The sequence below is a fragment of the Podarcis gaigeae genome (assembly GCF_964106915.1).
Source record: "Podarcis gaigeae genome assembly, chromosome: 18".
Classification (NCBI taxonomy): domain Eukaryota; kingdom Metazoa; phylum Chordata; class Lepidosauria; order Squamata; family Lacertidae; genus Podarcis; species Podarcis gaigeae.
This window is the reverse complement of record NC_139696.1, coordinates 11,358,878-11,386,105: the sequence shown is the minus strand read 5'-3', so window position 1 is coordinate 11,386,105 and position 27,228 is coordinate 11,358,878. Positions and strand designations below refer to the sequence as shown.

At 46.7% G+C, this 27,228-nt stretch overlaps 1 protein-coding gene across 1 annotated transcript; it reads left to right on the top strand.

Annotated features, from left to right (window-relative positions):
- The first annotated feature begins 1,000 nt into the window (after nt 1-1,000).
- On the top strand, nt 1,001-27,228 carry MAU2 (MAU2 sister chromatid cohesion factor). Its single transcript, XM_083720376.1, has 19 exons — nt 1,001-1,573; nt 4,252-4,269; nt 4,495-4,560; nt 5,638-5,733; nt 6,683-6,777; nt 7,216-7,243; nt 9,603-9,758; nt 11,423-11,569; nt 12,426-12,516; nt 13,487-13,590; nt 15,186-15,263; nt 15,849-15,914; nt 16,105-16,188; nt 16,551-16,600; nt 18,698-18,775; nt 20,152-20,263; nt 21,763-21,853; nt 22,893-23,020; nt 24,003-27,228. Exons 1-19 carry the CDS (start codon nt 1,016-1,018, stop codon nt 24,075-24,077), a joined length of 2,121 nt encoding a protein of 706 aa, XP_083576502.1. The 5' UTR covers nt 1,001-1,015; the 3' UTR covers nt 24,078-27,228.

Here is a 27,228-nt window from a genome sequence, read left to right as displayed (position 1 = left end):
CGGAAACGCCGTTTACCTTCCCGCTGGTAAGCGGTCCCTATTTATCTACTTGCACCCGGAGGTGCTTTCGAACTGCTAGGTTGGCAGGCGCTGGGACCGAGCAGCGGGAGCGCACCCCGCCGCAGGGATTCGAACCGCCGACCTTTCGATCGGCAAGTTCTAGGTGCTGAGGCTTTAACCCACAGCGCCACCTGCGTCCCTTTAATAATTATATTATTAATAACTCATCGTAAATACTTTATAATAGCAATCATGCTTTTAGTACTTTGCGTGAAATGGCCTTTTGAATTTTATTAAAAGCTGTTTTTAATTATGCAATTTAAATCGTTACAAGGTGGCAATGATATTTTTTTGTATTGCATTATGAATAATAGTTAAAATTTCTATCTTGGCAAGTGAACACCGAACTAACACAGCATCATTGTGTAAAGTTAAAAACAACAGTTAAAATTAAATGAAGGATGAAAACAATTCAAGTTTACAATGTAAATTGTTATAGGAGGGCAATGAAATTTGTTTTATTTATTTTTTGTTGTTAAATCCCGGACCACACGCACCAAAAAGTTAAAACAATAGAATAAAAAAATAAAAACATTAAAAAATTTTTTTTTAAAAAAAATTAACTAACCTGGCTTACTCCAAAACCACCACGCGTGCCACAGTTTTGTGGGGAGGCGGCACACAAATTAAAAATGAAACAGAAATAATAAAACAACAGAAATACTGTACACAAAGTGTCAGCCGGTGTGCGGAAGAAAAAGCTCGCGAGAGGAGCGCATCTCCTTTACCTCTCGCGCAGGAGACGCTTGTCGGACTCCATCTCCCGTCACTCCTCCCCACCCCGCTGCCTGACGGGAATGGTAGTCCAAGCGCCCCAGCCCACTCCTGCCTTCATACAACGCTGGCACTCGTCTTCCCGTCACGCTTTGCGCTAGGCCCGCGCGCGTCGCGGCCCCGCCCCTTTTCCCCTCGGCCCTGACAATCCATGTCTTATCATTTCTGAGGTAAATCTAAGATGGCGGCCGTGGGCGCTGCGGCCGGGGCAGCCGGTGGCTCCGGCGCCGGCGCCGCGGCCTCTTCCTCCGCAACGGCGACGACGACGGCGCCTCCGCCCCCGCCCGCCTCTTCCTCCTCGGTGTCCGCGACCACGGCCCCGTCATCGTCGTCCGCGGCGGCGCCTCAGCCTCCGTCGGGCGGGCCGCCCGGCGGGGCTGAGGCGGCGGCGGCGGGAGGAGGCGGCGGCGGAGACGGCAATGGCGGCGGCTCGTCGTCGTCCTCGGCCTCCTCTTCCGCGGCCGGGGGCCCTCCGTCGTCGTCGTCTCCCGCGGCCGCGGCGGCCTCTTCGTCGTCGGGCGGCTCCTCGGAGTCGTGGTACGTGGCGCTGCTGGGCCTGGCCGAGCACTTCCGCACCTCCAGCCCGCCCAAGGTGCGCCTCTGCGTGCACTGCCTGCAGGCCGTGCTGCCCAGGAAGCCGCCGGCGCGCGTCGAGGCCCGGACCCACCTGCAGCTCGGCTCCGTCCTTTACCACCACACGCGGAACGGCGAGCAGGCGCGCAGCCACCTCGAGAAGGCGGTGAGGGAAGGCCGGACTCGGGCATATATGGGGCGGCGGGCGGCGTTTGTGTGCAGGCGTGTTAGATACACAGCTACAGAGAGGGCACCAGCTGATATTTCCCCTGTGTGTGTGTGTGTGTGTGTGTGTGTGTGTGTATATATATATATATATATATGCAGGTTTTGGTGTCCTATATATATATATATATAAAAATAGAGAGAGAGGGGAAGGAAGGCTGGCTGTGCGTGCACATTCGTGTTTGTGTGCCTGTGTGGGATGTCATGTATTGTGTGCGTGCACTGTATGTCCAGATACAGATAGATGCACTGTATTTATGTTGCATGTGGATTTACAGGTGCTGTGTGTAGTGTTTGTGTGTGCATATTTATATATATATAGAGAGAGATATTTTAGTTTTAATTCCATTGAAAAGACACAGATTAGAATAAAAACAGCACAGGGCCAGCCCTTTCATTAAAAGCAGTCATTTCCCAAAAGCCTGTTGGAACAAAAGCCTGGAGAGAGAGAGAGAGAGAGAGAGAGAGAGAGAGAGATTTGCCCTTGTGTGTATTGCATTTTGTGGGGGATGGTGTATATATACACATACACACAGATACAATATATTTTGCTTGTGTGTGAGAGACACAATGCATATAAGCATTTTTATATTACAGAGGGAATCTTATGTGCATGCACAAGTGTTTGTGTGTACGCATGCATGTGTGATGTGGAGGGGTGTTACATATTAATGTGTGTGTGTCTGTTGTGTGTTGCATGTCCAGGAAGGGGATGCGGAGTATTTTTACATCTGTGTGGATGTATATATCGTGTGTGTGTGTGTGTGTGTGTGTGTGTGTTTGGGGATGGATGTCAAGTATTTATATTAGGTGCATGTTATGTGTGCGGATATGATAGTGGATGTTATAGAGCCGGCATCCCCAACCTTCGGCCCTCCAGATGTTTTGGACTGCAATTCCCATCATCCCTGAGCACTGGTCCTGTTAGTTAGGGATCATGGGAGTTGTAGGCCAAAATATCTGTAGGCCTGCAGGTTGGGGATGCCTGTTACAGAGTTTGCTAGGTGTAGATGGGGTGGGGGGAGTGTGCCATTAGCATATGTTGCAGTTATAAAAAAATTACTATTCTGTTTCCCAAGGTGGAGAACAACAAAAAAATTCAAAAAGGTCTTCAGCTACTGTCTCTGATAGAATAACAATCCCCTGCCCTCATTGGGCTGTATTTTTTGCCCTCATAATTTTTTGTTTTGTTTTAAAAAAACATATTTGTACTTTTTCAAACTTCATGGTTTCCCAGAGCATGTTGATATCCACCCCATCTCTCTGTCATTGGCCTTTTTTGGCTATGGTCCTATTGGCGTCCTCATCCCCAGTTCAGTGTTAAACAGGAAGGGCAGGAAGAAAGCTTAACTCCTTGTATTATTACAATGGTGTAGGAATTTCTTGACAGCTGCCCAAAATTCTCCCATTTTGTTAAAATGCTACATGCAGACATACAGGAAAGGGTTTGAGCTACGTAATTTCCCCTGCTGTGCATACATATAGCAGTGCCTATGTGGAACAGTGAGAAGGAGAGACCTTGAGGTTGCAGTGTGTTAGAGAATAAGCAGAAGCTTGAAAGGGCCCGTATTGCCTGCTGTGTTTGGTTTAAGTGTGTTTGGTGGTGTGAGCTGCCTCAGTTAATAGAAGGGAGAGCAAAGAGGAGAACACCCTTGAAAAGGAACAACAGAGCAGGAGGAAGCAACTCAGTAGGAGTGTAGAAAACTGCAATGAGTCAGTCAACATTGGTCAACCTAGCCCAGTACTGTCTACACTGATTGGCAGCTGCTCTGGGGTTTCAGGCAAGAAGTCTTTTCCCAGCCTTGCCTGGAGATGTCGTTGGGGATTGAACCTGGGACCTTCTGCATGCAAAGCAGGGGCTCTATGGCTGAGCTGGAGCCCTTTAGGAGACGAAGAAGAGGAGGAGGAGGAGCTTGGATTTGATATCCCGCTTTATCACTACTAAGGAGTCTCAAAGTGGCTCACATTCTCCTTTCCCTTCCTCCCCCACAACAAACACTCTGTGAGGTGAGTGGGGCTGAGAGACTTCAAAGAAGTGTGACTAGCCCAAGGTCACCCAGCAGCTGCAGGTGGAGGAGCGGAGACGCGAACACGTTTCACCAGATTACGAGTCCACCGCTCCTAACCACTACACCTATACTGGATAAAGTAGGTGTGGGGGCATCCCATGAATGAACTGAGACCATCAGCAAGTGTGTGGGGAGAATGAAAGTGGACTGTGGACTTTTTCAAGGGGCACGGCTGTGTCGGCATCTTGAGAACAGAAAAGAAAGAAAGAAAGAAAGAAAGAAAGAAAGAAAGAAAGAGAAGTGAAAGGTGGACCCCCAAAAGGGTGCTCTGTTCATCTTTTATTTCTAGTGGGAAGCCCCATCGCTCAGTGGTTAGAGCACCTGCTTTGCGTTCAGGCGGTCCCCGGTTCAATTCCTGGCATCTCCAAGTAGGACAGGGAGAGACTCTGTTCTGAATCTCTGGAGAGAAACATTGATACCAGTGCGAGGGACAAGGCAGCTCAATAGTGACAACTCCAAGTTGTCTCAAAGTCTTCCCCTTCCATTTATGTTGAGAGCTTCATTTTTGTTGATTCTAGGAATACCTCATTTCCCTCTGTTTCTCTTACAGTGGCTGATATCGCAGCAAGTATCCTTTTTTCTGGTCTCATGGAAACTGGGGTTGTGCTGCTTGGAGGGGAAAACACAACTACGTGTCAACAGAGCGTTTAACAAGCCCCATTGATTCCATGCTTTGGTTTTGTTAATATAAATTTCGAGAAGCAACTGTGCTCCCTGTTTTTTGGATACCCCTTAAAACAATTGCTCCACCATTATTTTTTTTACTATATTAACTTAACTTGGATGCTGTCAGATTCCGCAGTTTGAGGATGTCAAATTTGAAGCTGCCAGCCTGCTGTCGGAGCTGTATTGTCAAGAGGTAAGTGGAGAAAGAATATTTCCCACTTGGTTCTTTAAATCCCAAAGTTCAGTGGGGTCAGCAGCCAGAGAGGACTTAGAAAGGTGCTTTACAAAATAGAGCTGAGCTGAGACAGTGCTGCTTGTGGACTTTCCATGAGGTCAACTCGTTGGACACTGAGATCAGAGTGCTGAACTAGATGGGCCTTTGGCCTGATGCGGCAACCAGGCTCTTGAAGTTTTATTGCTTGCTGATACATGGGATTGCATGTCGGAGTGGTCCGTGGTGTCAGGCAAGAGACAGAGCGCTCGGTTGATCCTGAGCACCTGGCAGAGTGCAAGAGGAGGGATGACAGACACTCCCTCCATGCTCAGATTGGGCTACTCAGAATGGGACAGAGCTCTTTCTCAACATTCCTGGGGATCATCGGCTCTTGACTGTTTTCACACACTAATACTTAATCCTGTAGAATTCTATTAGTTATGTATTATCTGTGCAATCAAAATGAATTTCAGGAACCAAAATGCTTTTTATGTGCAGTCTCAGCAGGAGTGCTGAATGTTATAGTTAATTGTTGTCGCTTGTCTTCACTTACCCCAATGCCATTCTCACAGTTGTGAAGAATAGCCCTTGTTATGAATGGTCCATGTCACCATTAGGAAAAAGAGGTAGGAATAGGCTAATAGATATGTGGACTGGATCAAGTAACTTTTCTTCTTTAAGTTCTCAAAGTTCTTAACCTAGCTCAAGCTTATCAATGTTTAACTGAGAGTCAATCACAGTCAGTCCATCATTTGAAAAATAAGACTTTAGAGCTGTCTTGCCCCCAAAATAGCAACTAGACATTCTGGTTTGGCTGCTGCAACCTTGGTTTAAGGAGCCATTTGGTGCCTGTCTTCTATATCTGAATTTCTAATACAGTCGTACCTTGGCTCCCAAACGCCTTGGTTTCCGATCTGACTTTCAAGGTACATCTGTACTGGCTGAAGTTCTTATCTCAGCCTGGCATCTTCTTGTTGATTCTCCTATTTTGGGTTTGAACTTTGGGTCCTTTCCTTTATATCCATATTTTTCTTGATTTGATTTGTTTTGTTGCAGAACTCTGTCGACACTGCAAAACCCCTGCTTCGTAAAGCCATCCAGATTTCACAGCAGACTCCATACTGGCACTGCCGCCTCCTCTTCCAGCTGGCGGTATGCTTATTTTAAGCCAAGGGTGGTGAGCCATTTTCAGCCAGAGGACTGTGTTTCCTTCTGTGTCACCTTCTGTGGGGCTGTGTGATAGTGGTGGGTGGGGCCAGAGGCAAAAGTGGGCAGATCAGTTTACTTACTCAAAGAATTGTAGAGTTGGAAGGGATCACAAGGGTCATCTAGCCCAACCCCCTGCAATGCAGGAATCGTTTGAACCCACAACCCTGAGATTAGGAATCTCATGCTCTGCTGACTGATTTGTTTTCATTGATTAAACTCGCTACTCACTTGTCACTCAAAGGGTTTCCCAGTGGCTTACATTGAGTGTGTGTAGGTGTATATATATGTGTATGTATATGCATATTTGTGGGACGCGGGTGGCGCTGTGGTCTAAACCACAGAGCCTAGGACTTGCTGATCAGAAGGTCGGCGGTTTGAATCCCCCAATGATTGGGTGAGCTCCCATTGCTCGGTCCCTGCTCCTGCCCACCTAGCAGTTCGAAAGCACGTCAAAGTGCAAGTAGATAAATAGGTACCGGTCTGGCGGGAAGGTAAACGGCGTTTCCATGTGCTGCTCTGGTTCGCCAGAAGCGGCTTAGTCATGCTGGCCACATGACCCGGAAGCTGTACGCCGGCTCCCTCAGCCAGTAAAGTGAGATGAGCACCGCAACCCCAGAGTCGGCCACGACTGGACCTAACTGTCAGGGGTCCCTTTACCCTTTACTTTTATACGCATAATTGCATTGTATAACGTATGCGATATAACACATTTATATTTCATACAACATGTTGGGGAAACAAATGAAAAACCACCAGCCCCCCCCCCCAACAGTAATAGAAAACTCAATACTGACATTGTCAGCTTCTGCAGTTAGCTGTAGGATCAGATTTGAAAGGAAGAAGTAGCCTACTTTCGAAATGTAACTGTGTGTGTATTTCTTTCTCCACTTAGCAACTTCACACACTTGAAAAAGATTTGGTGTCTGCTTGTGACCTCCTGGGGGTTGGAGCGGAATACGCCCGTGTGGTAGGGTCGGAATATACAAGGTGAGTCCTTTCTTATGGGGCAACTGGTCTTTTGCCACCAAAATTGATGGGGCCAGGGGGGGGATTATTACTTTGGGGGCTCATTCAACCTTCCAAGAGAGAGTTACAAAGCTTCCTTGGGGGCTGCTTGGTTGTCACAGGCTCATGATGGGGGCCTTCTCAGTGGTGGTTCCCTGCTTGTGGAATGCCCTGTCTCTCTCATTATCAGCTTTCAGGAAGAATTGAAAAGTATTCCTGTTCACCCAGGCATAAGAGAATAGAATTGTTTTAAGATGCTTGCTTGTAATTGTGTTTAGATGTTTTAAATACATTAAGCTCATTGAAGTGGAAAGGCATGGTATAAAAACTTTAGTTGAAAGTTCGTAGCTTCCTTGCACTTCTGGTGGTCTTGCCTGTATTTTAGAATCTTCAGTTTGTTTGTTTTTTTCCCCCTTTCAGAGCCCTGTTTCTGCTAAGCAAAGGCATGGTAAGTTGTGTGTGTGCTTGGAGAAACCGGTTTAAATGGTTCTGGATTTGCTAAATTGCAAACCTGCAGATCGGCAGTTCAGCTGTGGCCTACAAATAGAAGGCTGCATTAAGCCACACATCACCCTAAACATATCTTTAATACAGAAGTGGGCAGCCTGTGGTCCCCCCCCCCCAGATGTCTCCAATAGCTATTGTGGCCAATGGTCAGGGGCGATGATGGGAGTTGTAATTCAGCAACATCTGGAGGGCGGCAGGTTCCCTATCCCCAACCTTAGAAGTCGTATTCTCTGCTGAGAGTAGGGAATGCTTCTCCTTGGATCCAGGGCAGGGAAATCTCCGGCCCTCTGGATCTTGGACTCCAGCATCCACTTGCATGGCCGGTGGTCACATGCTGCTAGTCCAGCAGGATATGTAGAGCCACAGATGTTCCCCCATCTCTGATCTAGTTCTTGCTGCTTGCTTGACTCCTTGAATTAAGATAAAAATACAGAACTAAATGGGGTGCAGTCCAGCAGGGCTCTGCTTACCGTATTTTTCGCTCTATAACATGCACCTGACCATAACACGCACATCGTTTTTAGAGGAGGAAAACAAGGGAAAAAACATTCTGAATGAAACAGTGGATGTATCATTTTTGTGCTTCATGCTGTGGCCACAGACATGTGATCTGATGGTGAATTTGGGGTGACCCAATGCAAAAATCCTGAGAATCCCTGTGGATCCATGCTTTGTAACCACGTTTTTGCACCATTGTAGCCCCAGGCAACAGTGGGTGTGTGATTTTTTGGGGGGGGCAGGCTGTAGCCATGGACATGCTATGTGCTCTAATGGTGAATTTGGGCTGACCCAATGCAAAGATCCTGAGGATCCATGTGGATCCATGCTTTGTAACCACGTTTTTGCACCATTGCAGCCCCAGGCAACAGTGGGTGCGTGATTTTGGGGGGGCAGGCTGTAGCCATGGACATGCTACGTGCTCTGATGGTGAATTTGGGTTGACCCAATGCAAAGATCCTAAGGATCCATGTGGATCCGTGCTTTGTAACCACGTTTTAAGTGGGGAGGGAAGGAAAAATATAGAAGGGACAAGGAGCACGAGAGGGGTGTGCGGAGAAGCAGCTCGCTAAGAATGCAGGAAAGGGGTTTAAAGGGGGGGGGAAGGAAGGCAAAAGTCCACCCACCCACTCAAGCCAGCCCCCCCCCCTCTCTCTCTCATCTGCATGTTTTCCGCTGCCTGCCGAGTCCCCAGACGCAGCAGCAGCAGCAGCAGCACCGGAGCAGGGACGCTCTGCTTTCCTCTCTACTTGCCTGGAGGAGAGGGGTTGCCTGGAGGGGAGGGGATTTCACTGCTCTTTGTTCCGTCTGAGCAAACAGCAACAGAAACAGAACAGGATGGGCAGTAAGACCCTGAGGCAGAACGCAGGAAAGCAGCAGCCTCCTCTCCTCCGTGACGGCGCAATATGATTTTTGCCTGATTTTTGCCATACACTTGGGACAAACGGCTCCAGGGACCACACATTCGCTCTATAACACGCACAGACATTTCCCCTTACTTTTTAGGAGAAAAAATCTGCGTGTTATAGAGGGAAAAATACGGTGTATATCCTTACCACACAGCCATTAATTTTCAGTGGTTCTATTCTGAGTAGGGCTGATGTTTGATATCACTCTGCACTTTTTAAATCAAAAGGTCGCGAGTTCTAGTGTTCCCATGAAAAATAATGATGTTTGGAAATGCAAGTTTTGACAAAGCGCAACATCTTAAGTTAATTTTAAGACTTTATTAAGAGTGTTAGCTGTTATGAGAAAGGAAAGGGAGGAATTTACGCCTTATCTGATAAGAACACATACAACTCCTTGCGATGACAATTGCTAAACACTGGAGGACTTTAAGTGTTGACCTGAAAGTGGAGTGGACAGCTGCAGTATGTCACCTGGCACTAATGGAAAAACTAACTCACAAACACCAGATGACTTGAACAAACCATATGCACATTTTATGCCAGTAAAACCAATATATTGGTTTTTGGTGGGGATGTCCACCGTTCTGGGAGCAGGCGGGTTGGGGCAGGTTAGAGCTTTTCCTTTTAATTACCTGGAGCAAAACAATAGAAACTTTTTTTAAAAAAAAACAAACCAAAAAACTTGGGTGACATCCAGTACTGCATGAATGAATTTATCCTTCTTGTTTGCCCTGTAGCCCTCACAAATGTTTCTCTGGAGAGTCCCTCAGCCCTCCGGACCAGATTTAGAATTCTAAAGTAGTCACATGACAGGCAAGGTTTACTTTGATCTTCTGATTGCAGCCATTTTATTTCCTTTTTTGCCTCTTCCCTCCTTTTTTTCATACTCGTCAGCTGCTCCTTATGGAGAGGAAGTTACAAGAGGTGCATCCACTGCTTACGTTGTGCGGGCAGATAGTGGAGAACTGGCAGGGGAACCCTATCCAGAAGGAGTCTCTGCGAGTCTTCTTCTTGGTGCTGCAAGTGACACATTACCTGGATGCTGGTCAGGTGAGTGGAAGGCCCTACAGATGCCTGGTAGTTTCCCCCTCCCCCATCCTTGCATCCTGCAGTGGTTAGAAGCAAAAAGCTTGTAGTGGCAAGCTTAGCTGTGTCTTCTTGGAACTAAGTCTTTTTGCATTCACTTGGGCTTGCTCCCAGATAAGTGAGGTTAGGATTGAAGCCTTCGGGTTGTATTCAAGCAAATATTATTGGGACTAGTCCAGTGTTTCCCAAACTTGGGTCTCGAGCTGTTTTGGGACTATAACTCCCATCATCCCTAGCTACCAAGAGCAGCGGTTATGGATGATGGGAATTGTAGTCTGAAAACAGCTCGAGAGCCAGTGTGGTGTAGTGGTTAAGAGCGGTAGACTCGTGATCTGGTGAACCGAGTTCGCGTCTCCGCTCCTCCACATGCAGCTGCTGGCTGAGCTTGGGCTAGTCACACTTCTGTGAAGTCTCTCAGCCCCACTCACCTCACAGAGTGCTTGTTGTGGGGGAGGAAGGGAAAGGAGAATGTGAGCCGCTTTGAGACTCCTTAGTAGTGATAAAGCGGGATATCAAATCCAAACTCCTCTTCTTCTCAAGACCCAAGTTTGGGAAACACTGGACCCATTGAAATGAATAGGCCTTGGTTAAGTCATCTCCAATCATTTCAGTGGCTTGTATCCAACTAAGGCACACTTGCACCACTTTCGCACTATACATTTGTGACAGCACTTTAGCAGCCATGGCTCTCCCCCCCCCCCAAGAATTATGGGAGCTGTAGTCTGTTGAGGGTGCTGGGAGTTGTTTGGAGGCCCCCATTCCTCTTTGAGAGCTATGACTCCCAGAGTGGTATAATAATCATTCCCTCTTCCCAGGGTACTCTCCTTTAAAAAAACACAAAACCCTATTGATTGATTTTTCACCCACAAAAAAGCCTGACAGATTTTAACATAGACCATAAATTACCTTATCTATTGACTTCCCTTCTTTCCCTTACATGGTTTCCATATTTACCCTTGAATGCTGCCTGTTTCATATACACTATTCAATACATACAGTTTAACCTATTTATTTTAATAATTGATGCTGTTGCTCATATTTCATCTCCCTTTACTAGTTTTTTTTTAAATACTCAGTAACAGGTCTCCAGTCCTCAAGGATTTTTTTTTTTTTTTTGTAATTTTGGTCTCTAATCTTTGCTGTTAATTTTGCCAGTTTGCATACTCCCACCATTTTCAAAAGCCATTCTTCCTTTGTTGTAACCTCTCTTCCTTTCCATCTTTGGGCGTACAGTATTTGTGCTGCTATCGTTATATCCATAAATAAGTTAACCAACTCTTTTGGTACATCATTATCTGTAATTCCGAAAAGAAAAGCTTTGAGTTTCTTGGGATTCCCAGGACACTCTCCTAACAACTTAGAAATCTGCTTGACAATTGAACTGCATCCAGGTTGCAGCCTGGACCCACACCAGCAGTGCCATGACAGCTTTATAGCCGGGGGGCGGGGGGGGGGGAGAGAAGGAAGGCAGCTGGGAGAGGAAAAGAGGGGAAGCCCTCCCCTCCGCCCCCTCATTCAATAATCATTGTATACCACCCCTCATCCGTACATCTCAGGGCGCTTCACTACATTAAAATCAGCAGGTGGTAGCTTTTCTCATTGCTGAGGTGACCCCTTCCTTTCCCCAGGTGAAGAGTGTCAAGCCTTGCCTGAAGCAGCTCCAGCAGTGCATCCAGACCATCTCCACCCTCCATGACGATGAGATCCTGCCCAGCAACCCTGCTGACCTCTTCCACTGGCTGCCCAAGGAGCACATGTGTGTGCTGGTCTACCTGGTGAGCTGCTCAATGCACTTGTGAACCCAAGATTGGGGCCACGTCCTAGGAAGCTATACCAGTGTTGCACTACTATTCTGTCCAGGTCACGGGCTGCATGGCCCATGGTAGGGGAGGCCAAAGGCTTGGGTCATATCCAGTGTTAGTCCTACTCAGAGTAAATCTACTGGAAACTTAGGTCCATTTAATTTAAGTGGGTGTAACTGTGTAGAACTTACATTAATACAGTGCAATGCATGTGACTCATACCAGACACACACTAAGGCTGGGTGATATATCACTATATCCTCCAAAACTGTTTTGAAGTCCATATCATGATAGCAGTAGCAGGTTCATAATTTTTGACCTGGCAATGTATCGCAAATCATGATATATGTATGTGTGTACTATGCAAAAATCACAATGTGGGAAAAACCATGAAGCCAGCCAATGCTTTCTCGATTCCTGCAGCTCCTGTTAACTGCTAGCTCAGCTCTCCCCTGCAGGAATTACAAGAGCAGGTTTCTTTTAGTTTTGGGGCAACTCACGAACACTTCTCTTTTACAGCCCTTGGTGGGAAAGTGGGTCAAGTTATCTTTGCTGTGAGGGATGAGTGTGACAACTCACAGTGACGTACATCGTTCATCGCTCTCCCCCCCCCCCATCTCATTTAACCCTCACAGCAACCCTGAGAGGTAGGCTAGGCCAAGAGGCAGTGACTGCTCCGACTGTCACTCAGTGAGCTTCATGACTGAGAGAGGATTTGAACTCTGGTCTCCCAGGTCCCCGTCCAACACTTGTTACCATTACACCACACTGGCTCTTTTGTTTTCTTGCAGAATGATGGCAAAAGGCTTCTGTTTGTCTGTTTCTACAGGTGACAGTAATGCACTCAATGCAGGCTGGATACTTAGAGAAGGCACAGAAGTACACGGACAAGGCGCTTATGCAGCTGGAGAAACTCAAAAGTGAGCGGCAGGAATTATTTTCTTCCCTACCATGTCTTCGTTCTTTTGAGATTCCGTGCTTGGAATGCTCACCATGTGCATGTTAAATCTCTGCCAGAGGGTGTCCTTCTCCCCCACCACCACTATGCACTTCCACTTTATCACTGCCACCTTTTTTGTGGAGGGTTGTCAATCCCCTTTTCTAAGGCCAGTCATACCTCCATCTCCAACCCACTACCAGCAAATACCATTTACCGTATTTTTCTATGTATAAGACGACCCCTATTTTTTTAACCCAAAATTAAGTTGCTTAGCATTTTTTTTGGGGGGGGGGGGGAGGTGACTTCCACCAATCGCTCACCCACCTGCCCGCCACTGCCAATCGCTTGCCACAGCCACTGCCGATTGCACACCTACTGCAGCCGCCAGTTGTCTGCTCACTTGCCGCCACCAACAGCCCACCTGCCCACTTGCCACAGCCACAGCCAATTGCCAGCAGCCACCAATCACCGCTGCCAATCTCCTGCTTGCTGCTGCCATTAATCGCACGTCCCCCCTCTGCATTCACTATCTGTGTATAAGACGACACTCAAATTTTGCCTAAGTTTTTTTTAGCAAAAAGCAACTTCTTATACACAGAAAAATATAGTATCCTTTTGTTACACTGCAACATCAACCAAGATCTATTTGTAAGCATATGTGAATGAGCCCTGAGTTTTCTTTATTCCCCTCTGGGACTTCAGAAATGCAAGGACCCCTCGCCTCACTGCTTCTGGCATATCCCTTTTTGGTGTGCTCAGTTCCGCCCTCCCCTCCCCATTGGAAAGGAGGCTGGGGCCAGAAGGTGGCTTTGCCAGCCCAAAGAAGTGCCAATAGAATATGCGGATTGCTGAGCAGCTCTTTCCACTTGCCCTTGGAGAGGCTGTCACAGCTGCTTTTGCCCTCCTCTCCACCCACACTAAAGGCACCACCATTTCTTTTTCACTTCCAGTGCTGGACTGCAGCCCTATCTTGTCTTCCTTCCAAGTGATTTTGTTGGAACACATCATCATGTGCCGCCTCGTGACGGGTCACAAAGCCACAGCCCTGCAGGAGGTAGAGCCCAGTTTCTGTATCCCAGGGGTTCCTGCTTTATATTCTTTATTGGAAAATAAAAAGTACAAAATTAACAAGTCTGCAGTAGGGTTATAAAAACGATTTCCTATATCATAAAGGGATGAACTTTTTCTTAGAAACACTGAAAAAGGGACTAATTCTTCTCAGTTGCGACAAAAGGTCACCCCAAAATGAAAAGTTGAAATCACCGTATATGTAACGTTACTACTCATAAGTATCAGCACTCTTAAAAACTTTATGGAACTGTTTAGAATTTTTACATCTGTAAAAGAACTTTGAAAAGCATCAGAAAAGCACTGGAAGCAGGAGACATCCATACTCCAGATACCAAAAAATAATCCGTGTGCAGAACGCGCAATCCAAGTGATGCGGGAATGTTATGGTGCTTGTGGTAGAAACAAAGACAAAGTACAACCACGATTTATTCTAAGCAATAATAAGTGATTCACAGTGTACAAAACATTGTACAAGTATTAGAAAATTTGCAGACTCCGTTTTTCCTATATACATGCTATTCGTATTACATAATACGTTATAGAGTTACATATACAAAAATTGAATTATTGATATTGGGGTGACCTTTTTTCAAAAGATTTGGAAATGACAGTTCATTCCTTTGTTTTTAGGCAAAAGTTCATCTAACTAAGCTACAGGAACATCAGGTTGTAAAAAAGTTATAAGCCTAGTGTGCAGAGTAAGGTAAGACACGAAAAAGAAGAAACAAGAAATAGTACCCATATAGAAAACAAAAAAAGAAAAGAAAAAAGATATTGTGAAATTACGGTATTATTGTAGTTAACCAGACCTTAATCTAATATGGTATTTATAAAAATGAATTCCAGGGATTCCTTTTTCACATCCTTTGAGGGCAGAGGAGCAGGCAAAGCCCATCGGTGCTTGCTGAAGGCGCAGCAGCGCTGAGAAGCTCTTAGTGCAGCCTGGAGTTGGTAGGAGTTGCAGTCCAGAACAGCTGATAGCAGTTACAGCTCATTAGATTCTTGCATTGCAGGGGGTTGGACTAGATGACCATCGGATCCCTTCTAGCTCTACAATTCTGTGATCAGGAGGGGGGCTGTGGTTTGGCAAAGGCTGCCTTAGCACAGGGGTGGGCAGCCCAAGGGCCACATTCTCTGCTGAATAACCTCCCAGGGGCCACATGGTAGGTGGGGCCAGAGGCAAAAGTGGGTGGGACAACAGGTAAACATTTTAGCTTTGTAGAGCAGGCTAGTTTCTATACACACACTTCTCTGTCCTTGGTCCGGTCAATCAAGAGGCATCATTGGAGTGCAAGGAAACAATCCCAGCAAGGCAAGAACCTTTAAGGGGCCGGAGGCTGGTCTGGGGGAAAGCCCCAAGGCTCCCCCACCTTGAGGAGAGAGGGGTGTTTTACTGCAGCAGTACTGCAGACATCACTTAGCTGGGGCTGGTGAAAGGTGGTGGAGGAATGGCAGGCAGAGGGCGGGAGGTGACCCTCGTGGGGCTTTGTGGGAGAAAGATCCGTCAGTGTGGGAAATAAACCCACAGCACTAACTTAAATGCCACCTCTCCCTCCCATTTGCCTCGTCTTCCAAAAGATCTCCCAGGTTTGCCAGCTCTGCCAGCAGTCTCCTCGGCTCTTTTCAAACCACGCAGCTCAGCTCCACACTCTGCTGGTAAGTATATCAGCCTGAGTTTGAGGGGGGTGTACTCTTCACTGTGATTCCCTTCCAGCTCTACAATGCCAGAGGATTTCTTAAAAAAAAAATCTTTCTTCTTAAGCCATGTAATTGGGGCAGGGGCGGGTGGAGGGTAAACCTCCTTCAACTGAATCCAGTTAAAATTTATTTGTTGTTACATTTGATTGTTTTAAACAACTTACATTGATTTATTTGCAGTATTTATAAACTGTTTTCCAGACGGACTGTATAAAGCAGTTTGCCTAAGAGTATTGCAGCGATAAGCATTGAATTTTTAAAAGCTGCAGGAGAATAGAAAAGACAAATTGTTAGTTCAGAAAAGGCTCTCCTGCTTTTTCGCCCCTTCCAGTTTCTCTGAAAGTAAACTTGGCGGGGGGGGGGGGTCCCCTGCTCTATTCCTTTGTAGTGAGGAGAGGGGATTGGTTCATTTCTATTTTCTATCAAGTTTCATGCCAAGAGGGTTTTATACCCACTACTGCTTCTATGTTCTCTCCGACCTCACCCCTCTAGAGGCCAGAGTTGTTGAACCTTGGAATGTTAATTTCTCTTTTCCCCTCACAGGGGCTGTACTGCATTTCCGTAAACTGCATGGACAACGCGGAAGCTCAGTTCACCACAGCACTCAGGGTAAGGCTGGATTCAGTGTCTCAACACAGAGCCAGAAGTTGGCTTCCTGTGTCCAGGCATTCTCATTCAAACACAGTTCCTTAACAAAAGTGGGAAATCCTGCCTTCTGTGAGTCGGGTCGTTGTTGTTTTTAGTCATGTTCTGACTTTGCCTTTCTTCCTCATCCTCCTCGTCTTCCCCACACCCACAGCTCACCACCCACCAGGAATTGTGGGCTTTCATTGTGACTAACCTGGCGAGCGTCTACATCAGGGAGGGGAACCGGCATCAAGAGGTAGGAAGATACCCTTGGCTTCATTCCTGGACTTGCCTTTCAGAGCACTGGTTGGGAACATCTATGGAATCCCAACACCCTCATCCTACCAGTGTGGCCAGTGGTCAGGGTTGATTATGGTTGCTGGGAGTCCAGCAACATCTGAGAAAGCCGCAGGTGTACCCCTTTGCTGTTTTTAATGTGTATTGTATTTAATGTATTTTTAATCTTTGTTGGAAGCCACCCAGAGTGGCTGGAGAAACCCAGCCAGATGGGCGGGGTATTAATTATAATAATAATAATAATAATAATAATTATTATTATTATTATTATTATTATTGCTGAACATTAAACTTCTTTCCTCTTTTTCTCCTCTCCTCTAGCTTTATAGTTTATTGGAAAGAATAAATCCAGATCACAACTTCCCTGTGAGGTATGTGCGCCAGTTATGCTTGGAAGCAAATAGATTTATGGGTTAGTAGTGACCAGTGTTTGAAATTATCCAGGTGCCAGGTGCATTTTGCACCCGGCTATCGGCCACTTGCAACCCAGTGAAGATGCCTGGGCGCCAGGATGGTGCCTGATGTCTCCACCATCTGGGGATCATTGGATCTGGACTGTTTTCACACCCTAATACCCTATCCCATAGAATTCTATCCATTATATTTTATCTGCACAATAGAGAACAAATTTCTGGAACCAAGATGCTTTTGTTGTGCAGCCTGAGCAGGAGCAGTTACCATTAAGAAAAAAGGTCCAAATAGGCCAATAGATATGTGGACTGTCCCTGCATCAGGTGGTTTTCTTCCTGAAGTTCTCAAAGCTCTTACCCTAGCTCAAGATTGTCATCTTAACTAACCAGATGTTTTAACTGAGAATCAATCACAATCAGTCCATTATTTGAAAAATAAGACTTTAGAGCCATCTTGCCCCAAAATGGCAAATAGACATTCCGTTTTGAATGAATGCTTATTATTATGGCCAAACAGCCAGCATACAGCATTCCATCTTGGTGACTGCAAGCTTGGTTTACAGAGCCATTTGGCGACTAGCTTATATATTTACGTTTCTAACACTAGTAGTGACCACCTGACACAAAGCAAGTGCTTTTTATTTTCATTTCTATTCCTTTTATTTCCTTTATGCTCCACCTTTCCCTCCAAATAGCTCAAGGTGGTATAAACTTCATGGCCGAGTGGGGATTGGAGCCCTTGGGTCTTCCCACACTCTACCACCTGATGCTGGCTCTAATACCTTTGCAGACCCCTGAGGTGAGCGCTCTCTTTGCGCACCAGAATAACTGCATGTTGATAAGCCTAGAAGTGCTGGCGCTTCCATTGAGTCACACAGCGGCAGCTTTAAGTTTCCCCTTATTGGCCAGCGGAAGCAAGGTAGCCACCAATAGCAGCAGCAAAATGCTTTGACATCGAACCTCGCAGTAGACAGCTTTGTCATAGTCCATCTGCTTCATTGGCTGTAGCGTAAAAACAAGCCCAACACACATTGCCTGCTATTGCAGGCTTTTACTGCTCAGCTGATCTGGAAGTCATGCTGTTCCCAGGTTCGGCTGGCACCTTCATTATACACCTTTAAGTGCCCTGCAAAAAGGTTCCTCTTTAACCAGATCTTATCCAATGCTCTTTTAAAATGTGTTGGGGAGGGGGGATTATTTGGTGGTTCTTGTTTTTGTTTTTATTTTATTTTTTTTGCCTTTATGTTGTGAACCACCCTGAGACCTGCAGGTATAGGGCAGTACAGTGGTGCCCCGCAAGACAAACGCCTCGCAAGACGGAAAACCCGCTAGACGAAAGGGTTTTCCGTTTTGGAGGCGCTTCGCAAAACGAATTTCCCTATGGGCTTGCTTCGCAAGACGAAAATGTCTTGCGAGTTCCTGCGAGTTTTTCCCCTCCCCCCTTTTTCTAAGCAGCTAAGCCATTTATCAGCTGATCCGCTAAGGTGATAAGCCGCTAAACTGCTAATAGCACTAATCCGCTAAGCTGTCAATGGGCTTGCTTCGCAAGACGAAAAAACCGCTATACGAAGAGCCTCACGGAACGGATTAATTTCGTCTTGCGAGGCACCACTGTATACAAATTTTAGTAATAATAATATAAACACAGTTTCCATGCCTTAATCCACTTGCATGGGTAGATTCTGAAGAAGAATAGCAAACATACACTGAACAAGACCATTGGTCCCTCTAGTTCAACACTGTCTGCACTGACTGGCAGAGGCTCACCCAGCCCTGTGTTACCCAAGGTCTCCAGGGATTGAACATGGGACCTTTTGAATGCAAGGCAGAAGTGGTCTGTGGAGGGGAAAGTTTGGGAACTATTGGGCTTAGAGGTTTACAAAGCAGAGTCTGGATTATTTTTGCCTGTTGGCAGTGGTTGATTAAAATGCTGCAACTCCCAAGTACAACCTCTGCTTGTGCCTTCCCCAGTCTCTGCATCTAGAGTTAATAGCTATCACTGCCCATCAATTGTCATTAATGCCCATTTCTTTGTTGTTGCATCTGCCTCTCCTCCAGCTCCCACTGCCTGCGAGCTGCAGCCTTCTACATCCGAGGTCTCTTTTCCTTTTTCCAAGGGAGGTACAACGAAGCCAAGTGAGTCGTGTGGGATTGGTTGGCTGGCTGTTCGAGCTTATGCAGAGGGAGGGAGAAAGCAAGTGAGGCAGAGAGTGAGAATGGGGGCTGCTTAGTTGGGTGTGCCTGTTTTTTGATGGCACTTAGTGAAGTCAAGTGGCAACCTGCCTCTCTGCACTGCATCCTGTGCAGAGGTGGGTTATTGGAATGAATGACAGTGGGGATGGGAGACCCTCATTGTTCTGACAAAGCTGGGGTGATAGGCACAAGTAGGCATCCCCTACCCTGTTCCTCTTTTTGGAGAGATCACTCTGTCCTCTTACCCCTCCCAGCAAACTTGGATTACTACTATTACTATTATCATTATGTAATGTGTTATGTATCCTGCTGTTCAGCCAAGGGCAGCTTGCATAAAATCAAAACAAGGCAGTCCCTGGTGCCCATACAATCTGCAAAAAACCCCACGACACACAAGGGAAAAGGGGCAGGGAGAGAAGAAGAAGATCAAAACAGGCAGCAATTCCTAATGAGTAGTTCCCTACAATGACCAGCTGGCAAAGGTCATGGGCAGGAGGTGCCTGATGGAGCTGGGCCCCCAGCAAAGATGATGGAGTCAGCCTTCTGCTTCCCCTCTCTCCCACTGAAGTAGCCAGTGAGTGTTCTGGTTTTCACACATTCTTTTGGAAACCGAATGTCCGACAGGGTTTCCGCAGCTTCCACTTGGCTGCAGGTGCTTCCTGCAGCCAATCAGAAGCTGCGCTTTGGTTTCCAAACGTTTTGGGAATGGAACAGAGTTCCAGAATGGATTCCGTTCAACTTCCAAGGTATGTCTGTATCAGTGTCTGATTTTAAATTGTTGTGAGCTATCTTGCAGATTTAGGATAAAAGGCAGGTACAGTGGTACCTCGGGTTAAGTACTTAATTCGTTCCGGAGGTCCGTACTTAACCTGAAACTGTTCGTAACCTGAAGCACCACTTTAGCTAATGGGGCCTCCTGCTGCTGCCGCACTGCTGGAGCCCGATTTCTGTTCTTATCCTGAAGCAAAATTCTTAAGCTGAAGCACTATTTCAGGGTTAGCGGAGTGTGTAACCTGAAGCGTATGTAACCCAAGGTACCACTGTAATACATCCTCCTCATTATCAGCCAAATTCCAAAGGTCTCCAGTCTCCTCAGTTACAGGCAAGAGACTGGCAGAATGGCAATACCATCAGCTTTGCTCCTTAACAGTCCCCTAGAAATCCACAGAACATTTTTTTGGGGGGGGGATACCCACCTTGCAGGGAGGGTGTTAGTGGGGGATTCCACCTTTTTAAGTGCCTCTGGTCACTGGACAAAAACCAGCAGGGCTTATTGCATTCCAGGTGTCGCTTCAGGCTCCTCCTTTTCTTTCCAACAGGCGTTTTCTGCGGGAGACGTTGAAAATGTCAAATGCAGAAGACCTGAATCGGTTAACAGCCTGCTCCCTCGTCCTCCTGGGTCACATCTTCTATGTTTTGGGGAATCACAGGGTGAGCAGCACAGGCTCTCTAGAATCGTGCTCTTGTCAATGTTTCACTTCTCCTCTGTCCCCAAAGGGGACTGGAGCGTGGAATCAATCCAGCTTAAGAATGCTGCTAAGCAATGCTTTCCATCCCCCTAAGCTCGTCAGGCCTCTGCTTACAAAATTCCCAAGAAAGCAGCGGTGCCTTGAGAGTATATTGGGCACATTGTGACACTCGCAATCAGTTGCCAACTTCTGTAATGTGGTTTGCTTATTTGTGTGTGTTGGGTGGGGGGGGGGGAGATGTACAGAATAGATGTCCAAGGGTTTGCTGAGGAGATTGGAACTGTAAATCCCCTCCCCCTGCCCCGCATCCCCTTTAAACTGGTGGAGGCATAGAATATATGTATCATAGAATATATGATAGAGTTGGAAGGGACCCAAAGGCCATCTAGTCCAACCCCCTGTAATACAGGAATCACAGCTAAAGCATCCAACCTCCGTTTAAAAACTGCCAGTTAGGCATAGTCCATCACCTAAGGTAGTTCGTTCCACTGCTGAACAGCTATTACCATCTGGAAATTTCTTCCTAATGTTTAGCCAGAATCTCGGGTCATCCCCTCTGGAGCAGCAGAAAACAAGCTCATAATGTCTTGCATGTTATCATATCTTCTCATTCTAAACACCCCCAACCCCCTCAACTGTTCCTCACAAGGCTTGGTTTCCAGGACCTTGATCATTTGGGTCGCTCTCCCCACTGTTGGAGTGCAGACAGTAATTTCCCCCACTGTACATAAATAAGTCCTACAGATAACTGTCCACGTGTTTAGAACAGTTGCTTCCAAAGTGCTGCCTTTGGAGAACTCTGCTAGGCTGCCGCAAGAAGTGAATTGATGGGATTATTTAAGCCCTCGGTGAGGAGGAGGGAGCCTCCTGCATCTCTGTGTGATTGGCTGCTCTGGAGTTGCTTCCATTTAGAGCTGGATAATTCTGCCACGGCTTTACCTGAGGTGTGGGTTGGAGTACTCATCCAGTCTAAGTGGAGCTCCTCAGAGGAGGCTGTGCATCGTGTCTCTGTAGGAACCTATGATCTGGAGGTGGAATAGTGACTCGCACAGGAACGTGGTGGGTACCACTCATTCTTACCCATCCGTACATCAAAATCAAAACTTGGAAGAGTGCTTGAGCTATCAGAAGTTTAGAAAATACTACTGTTTGGGGGTGGGGGAAGTCCAATTTGCTCGAGCTGCCTTGCCGCTTTCCTGCATTGCAGGAGGTTGGACTAGATGAGCTCTTGGGTCTCTTCCTGCTCTACAGTACTGTGATTCCAAACGGTGTTTGTGTGCTGCCACTGGGGTTGAGGCATTCTGGAATTCCATTCTTGGGAGTCTTTTAAGAGGTGGCAGGCACAGCCCACTCCTGCGGTTTGGTGTGGGGCATCTCATGCAGAAATTTGGGGAGCTGGGGGTGGATTTGTCCACATGTGATTTGCTCACACCCTTTGATCCAAGGCTCTGCTACCCCTAGGAGAGTAACAACATGGTGGTTCCCGCCATGCAGTTAGCAAGCAAGATTCCAGACATGTCCGTGCAGCTGTGGTCGTCGGCTCTCCTGCGAGGTGAGTGAGTAGCAGAGCAGCTGCTTGGCATGCAGAAGGACCCCAGCTCAATCGCTGATGGCATGTTTTGTTTCAAAAGGGGCAGTTAGCAGATGGCGAGACCCTGCCAGTCAAGAGTATACAATACTGCGCTAGATAGACCAAGAGTCTGACTTGTTTTTTGTGTGCTGCCTTTAAACTTCCTGCCAAACTGTCCTTGAGGGTGAACTCTCTTCCTAGTTATTGGAGGAGAGGTGGCTGGCGGGGGGGGGGAGACTTTCCCCCTTCCTCCAGGTGCCTGATACTCAACTTTGATTGGAGAGGGGGAAAGTCTTCGCTTTTCACTCACTGCAAAACAAGGCCTCTTGAAGAAAGAAAGAGGGCAAAGGGTTAATATGCAGGCATTTTTTTTTTTTGTTTGGGAACAGTCGGGATGCCACATTCAAATACAGAACCTTTGCTTCGTTCCTGGTAGAGAAAATGAAATGGTGGCCATTTCCTGGGCTTTCCAAGGACCCTTCGTGCAGCTACCATATAGGTGTATATAATCTTATTTTATTGCCGTGTTTGCTCTGCCACATGGCAGGCAGAGACTCATTCTTCTTTCATGGGAACTTATTTCCATTTTTGTGCATAAAGAATCTTATATGAACAACTTAATCATCTTTTGGGGGTATTCTTTCTCTATAATCCCTAAGATAAAAGCTTCCAGGGTGTTGTTTTTTTGTATAATCACTTTAAACATCTTTTTTATTCTATATCATTTGCCAAAAAGCCCTTGCCAAATCTGTGTATATCTTTTGCACCTGGATCTTCTTGGGGAGATATTGGGGAAAGTTCTGACTGTGTGGCCTATTGCCCTTGGCTCTGGTTGGTGTTCTACTAAAAAGGCAAATTAGGCCTGACAGGCCAAATGCCTGCCTGCCTACCTCCCTAACATTGCACCATCTTTGTGGGTTGGTGCTTCTGAAATGGACAGAGACTAGGTGTGTAACCCCACCGGGAGTCTGCCATCTCACTCTCCTTTCCTTTTTTCTCCCTTCCCTCTGCGGAAAAAAAGACCTGAACAAAGCCTGTGGGAACGCCATTGATGCCCACGAAGCTGCGCAGATGCACCAGAACTTCTCTCAGCAGCTTCTGCAGGACCACATCGAGGCCTGTAGTCTCCCAGAGCACAACCTCATCACGGTATGTCAGACCCTCTGGACGTTGCTGGATTCTGGCCCCCAGCCGCTGCCACTGTAGCTCATGTTCAGGGGGCGATAGGAGGCCAGCAGCATCTGTTTCCCAGCCTGCCTTTATATAGGCATCCTGAACTTCCAGATTTGAGCTGGTTTAGGGTGCCCCTTTAAATGTGTTGTGGGAGGGGGGATTATTGGTTTGAGGTTGGTCTTATTTCTGCCATGTCTTTCGTGGTTTTAATATTGTAATTCTGTGTTGTGGACCACCCTGAGATCTACGGGTCAAGGGTGGTATATAAATTTTAATGGTGACAATTATTATAATTAATCCTCTGAATGTCATTCGCTGGGTAGAGTCACCACCATTGCTCTTCAGTCCCTGCTCGTGGGTTTCCCTTTGAGGCATCTGGTTGGCCACTGTGAGAACAGGATGCTGGACTAGATGGGCTGCAGGGCAGTTCTTATGGGTGGCTTTAAAAATATATTAGATCAATTAATGGAGGAGGACAAGGCTGTTGGGAAGGCCGTCTGCCCTTGAATACCAGTTGCTGGGATCACAGGTGGGGAGAGTTGCTGCTGTTGTGCTTAGGCTCTTCTTGTGGGTTTCCAATTGTGAAAGGAGGCCTGCTGTGTTAAAATTACTGTTTTAACAGGGATGGGGGTTTAACCTGGGTGGGTGCTGTTTTATTTGGAGGATGGTGGTGCTTTAACTTTTTGTTAAATGTTATAGGTTAATTTGGATATTTTTATTTGTGAGCTGGAGTATTGTTTAGGGGCTTTGGTTGGGGAGTGTATTGTTTATTAGTGTGTATGCTGCATATGATGCTTTTTGAATAGCAAAGTGGCTAATAAACCCTACTTAAAAGTAAACAGTCAAGCATCCCCATAATGCAGGCTGCTAAATGGTACTGGTTTTGAGGGTAATATAACATTTCCCACTTTGGTTGCTCACTGACCCTCAGCTTGTGTTTCTCCACCCCCACCTGCAGTGGACAGACGGACCCCCACCTGTACAGTTCCAGGCGCAGAACGGACCCACCACCAGTCTGGCCAGCCTGTTGTGAAAGGAGGGCGATGTGCAGTCTTCACTCGGAGAAGAGGAGGCGACGGAGTTGGGGTTTTTCTTACGCTGAGCTTTTTTTAAACAGACAGTGGGCTGCAGATTCCTTGCCTTGCAAGTGTTGCGTTAGGGAAGGAGACTTCACAGACCTGCAGGATAGCATGGCCACTCTCAGCTCCTTCTTAAGGTTTCTGTGTTTTGCCTGGATTGCAGGTGTGTGTGTGTGTGTGTGTGTGTGTGTCCATTGCACACACACAAACACACACACAATTGTGAGAAGGGGTTTTGATACATCCGTTCCCTGACCCAGAATTAGGTTTTACGCAATTCACATGGAAAAGTGTTCTTTCCATTAAGCTGATTCTTTTCAACAAAACTTTACAGACAATTTTCTAATGAAGGAAAAAAACTGGGTGTGGGGAAGCAGGGGAGGAAACCACCCAGCTAATTTGAAACTGCCTGTTATAATGTCACATCCTTGCATTTTAACTGGCACACTCCCAAGGCTGTTGCGTTTGTTTTTTTGAAGGAAATCAATTCGGTGGTTCGGTAGCCACCAGCCAAGACGGACTGTGCATTCCCTAACAGTTGACTCCTTTTGGCTTGGCATATAGTAGAAAGAACTGTGCTTAGAAGCAAAGTGAATATGGAGTGTGGGGCACTTCAGGGAACATTTGTTCCATGTTCTTGGGGATGGGAGGCTTGGGCAGTTCATGCAGGAGAGCAGATCGCAACTACTACTGAATCTGCCGGGTCAGCTCCTCCCCCCCCCCAATAAATCTCTTTCCCTTTCATTGTTTTTCATCTTTGTTTCTTAAAAGCAAAACAGAAACCTAGATCAGTGATTTCCCACTGGGAAGGCAAGCTCCTCAAACCTTGTCCTTTTTCTTTCCGTAGCTCCTGAGGTTTATAGATGCAGGCTGCCCCAGTTGCCATACCTCCAGCTTACCAGAGCCAAGTGCCCCTTGCCCGCCCCCGCCCCCACCTTTTACCAAGGTGGCTCCGAAAGGACCCTGCTTCTCCCAGCCCTCTTGTCCTCAATAAAGAAAGTGGGAGCAAGAAGGAATGAAGGCTTGGCTTGGATGTGCCTGCATAGATGGACATCAAGGGGCACCAGAGAAGTGCAGGATGTGGTACTGGGGCCAGAGTTCAGTGCATGTAGAATCTTTCTCAAAAAGGCAGATTCCCAGCCTGCAGTGGACTTGAAGGCTTTCTGTGGGCAATTATGTTCCGAGATCGTAGAAATCAAGAGGCTTTCCTGTGTTGGGATAAAAGCGTGCCCTTGCCCCCTTGCCCTGCTCTGGCTAGCAAAAACAGGAATATTTTATGCAAAGTACTAAAACTAATTATGCATTGGTGATCAATTTGCATAATTTAATCGTGTTGCAGAATCCTGCTTTTCTTAGTGCAGAACTTCTGTTTTTGGCACAGGGACACAGTCATGCTTTTAGTGTGCGTGTGTGGGTTTTTGTTTTTAAAAAGGAAATATTTCCTTTCAACCAGATTAACTTGAGCATTCAATCATGGATTTTTCAAATCAAGAATACAGTCGCACCTCTTCTTACATATCCCTCCGGTTATGTAAACTTCGGGATTCGTAAGTGACAAACCCGGAATTATATTTCTGGGTTTTTGCCCCTTGTGCATGGGTAGAAACGCTCTACTGCTGCCCGTGTGTGCACAGAAGCAGTCTCTCCAGTTTCGAAAACCTCGGGATCCGGCCAGACCTCCAGAACGGATCCCATCCGCAACCGGAGGTACCACCGTATTCATAAACTGAAAAAATGGCCTGTGTCCTCTATCTAATCATGTTCTCTCGTGGGGCTGCTTCCTTCTGCTACTGAAACCTGTTGCAGACCCTCCAGGTTTTCTGGAGATGGTTGATGATGTGCAAAAAAAAAAAGTCCCAGCAGGGAAGTTGCTTTCAGTGTCTGCAGAGGGTTTGGAAGTAATGCCCCAAAGAAGCTGAGTGTGTTGGCTCACTAGAGCCTCTGCTTCTCTTACCCCTAGAAGAGATCATGAACTGAAGCTTCCCTTCAGCCTTGAGCTGTGTCTTTCTCATCCTTGCAGTGACCCTCGGACCTGCTTTTTCTCTGACAGGCTTGCCCTACACTTGGGATAAAGAGCACCAGAGTTACCAAATGTTCCAGGAAGGTGTTGAGACCAGTGATAATAGACCTGTTGCTTTCTGGGGGGTGGGGGGTGGGGAGTGTTTAGCTCCTCCTTTCCTCAGTAGCTTTTTCAGCTGAGACACAAGTCAAGCTGGATCTGCAAACCTGACATTTCTGCAAACCCTTTTGAATGGAATGGATCTTTCATTTGCTTGTTTGTCTGAGGGCAGCACAGAAGGATGGTGTATTCCCAGGATTTTCAGGCAAAGGGGAGGCGGTGATTATGTTGATTTTCCCAGACAGTTGCTCAGGGACCAGAAGTGTATACTGCCGCAGAGGCTGAACTCTTCACCCTCCCTCTGCCCCCACCTCTAAGACACCCTTTGGGCACCATCTCTAGACTTAACAAGAGGACAGGTTGTTCAATATTGGCATTAGTATTTTTTTTTTTTAAAAAAAAAGAGCAAAAAGTGATATTAGTGACAAATTAAGCATGTTTTGACAAATGTGTTTGAGAGGCATTAAGTGGTTCTTACAACTTGGAAAAAAGCACTAAGTTGATCCTGAGAGAACTCTCCCACACTTTGGGTTAGAAACTCCCCACCCCTTTGGGAAATCGCTTGTGGGGGTTGGCTCTATCAGGCCGTGTGTTGAGTATGTCTGCTGTAATACCTGCGCCCTCCTCCCCAAAAGTTTCCCACCTGCCCACCCCATCCCAGCAGACCCCTGCCTTACGACCAGGGGCCCCACCTTCCCAGAAAACCCTCACTTGGGCCAGTTAGGTGGGCACCTTTGTAACTTTGCACAGTTAAAAGGGTGGCACCTGCTCAACTTGATGTGAGAAATTATTTGCTTGGTCACTCTTAACAGTCCTCCTCTCTCCTGCTGATGTCAGGCTCTCTGTGAAAGAGTTCTTTTTATGTACTTAAAAAAAGAAAGTGCGCTTTAGTAAATTTGTACAGTTTTGTCTTTTAGCCTTTTTCCAAAAAAGTGTTTAATCTTTTCCTAGCGATAACGTGCAGACATTAAAAAAAAATGTACAGT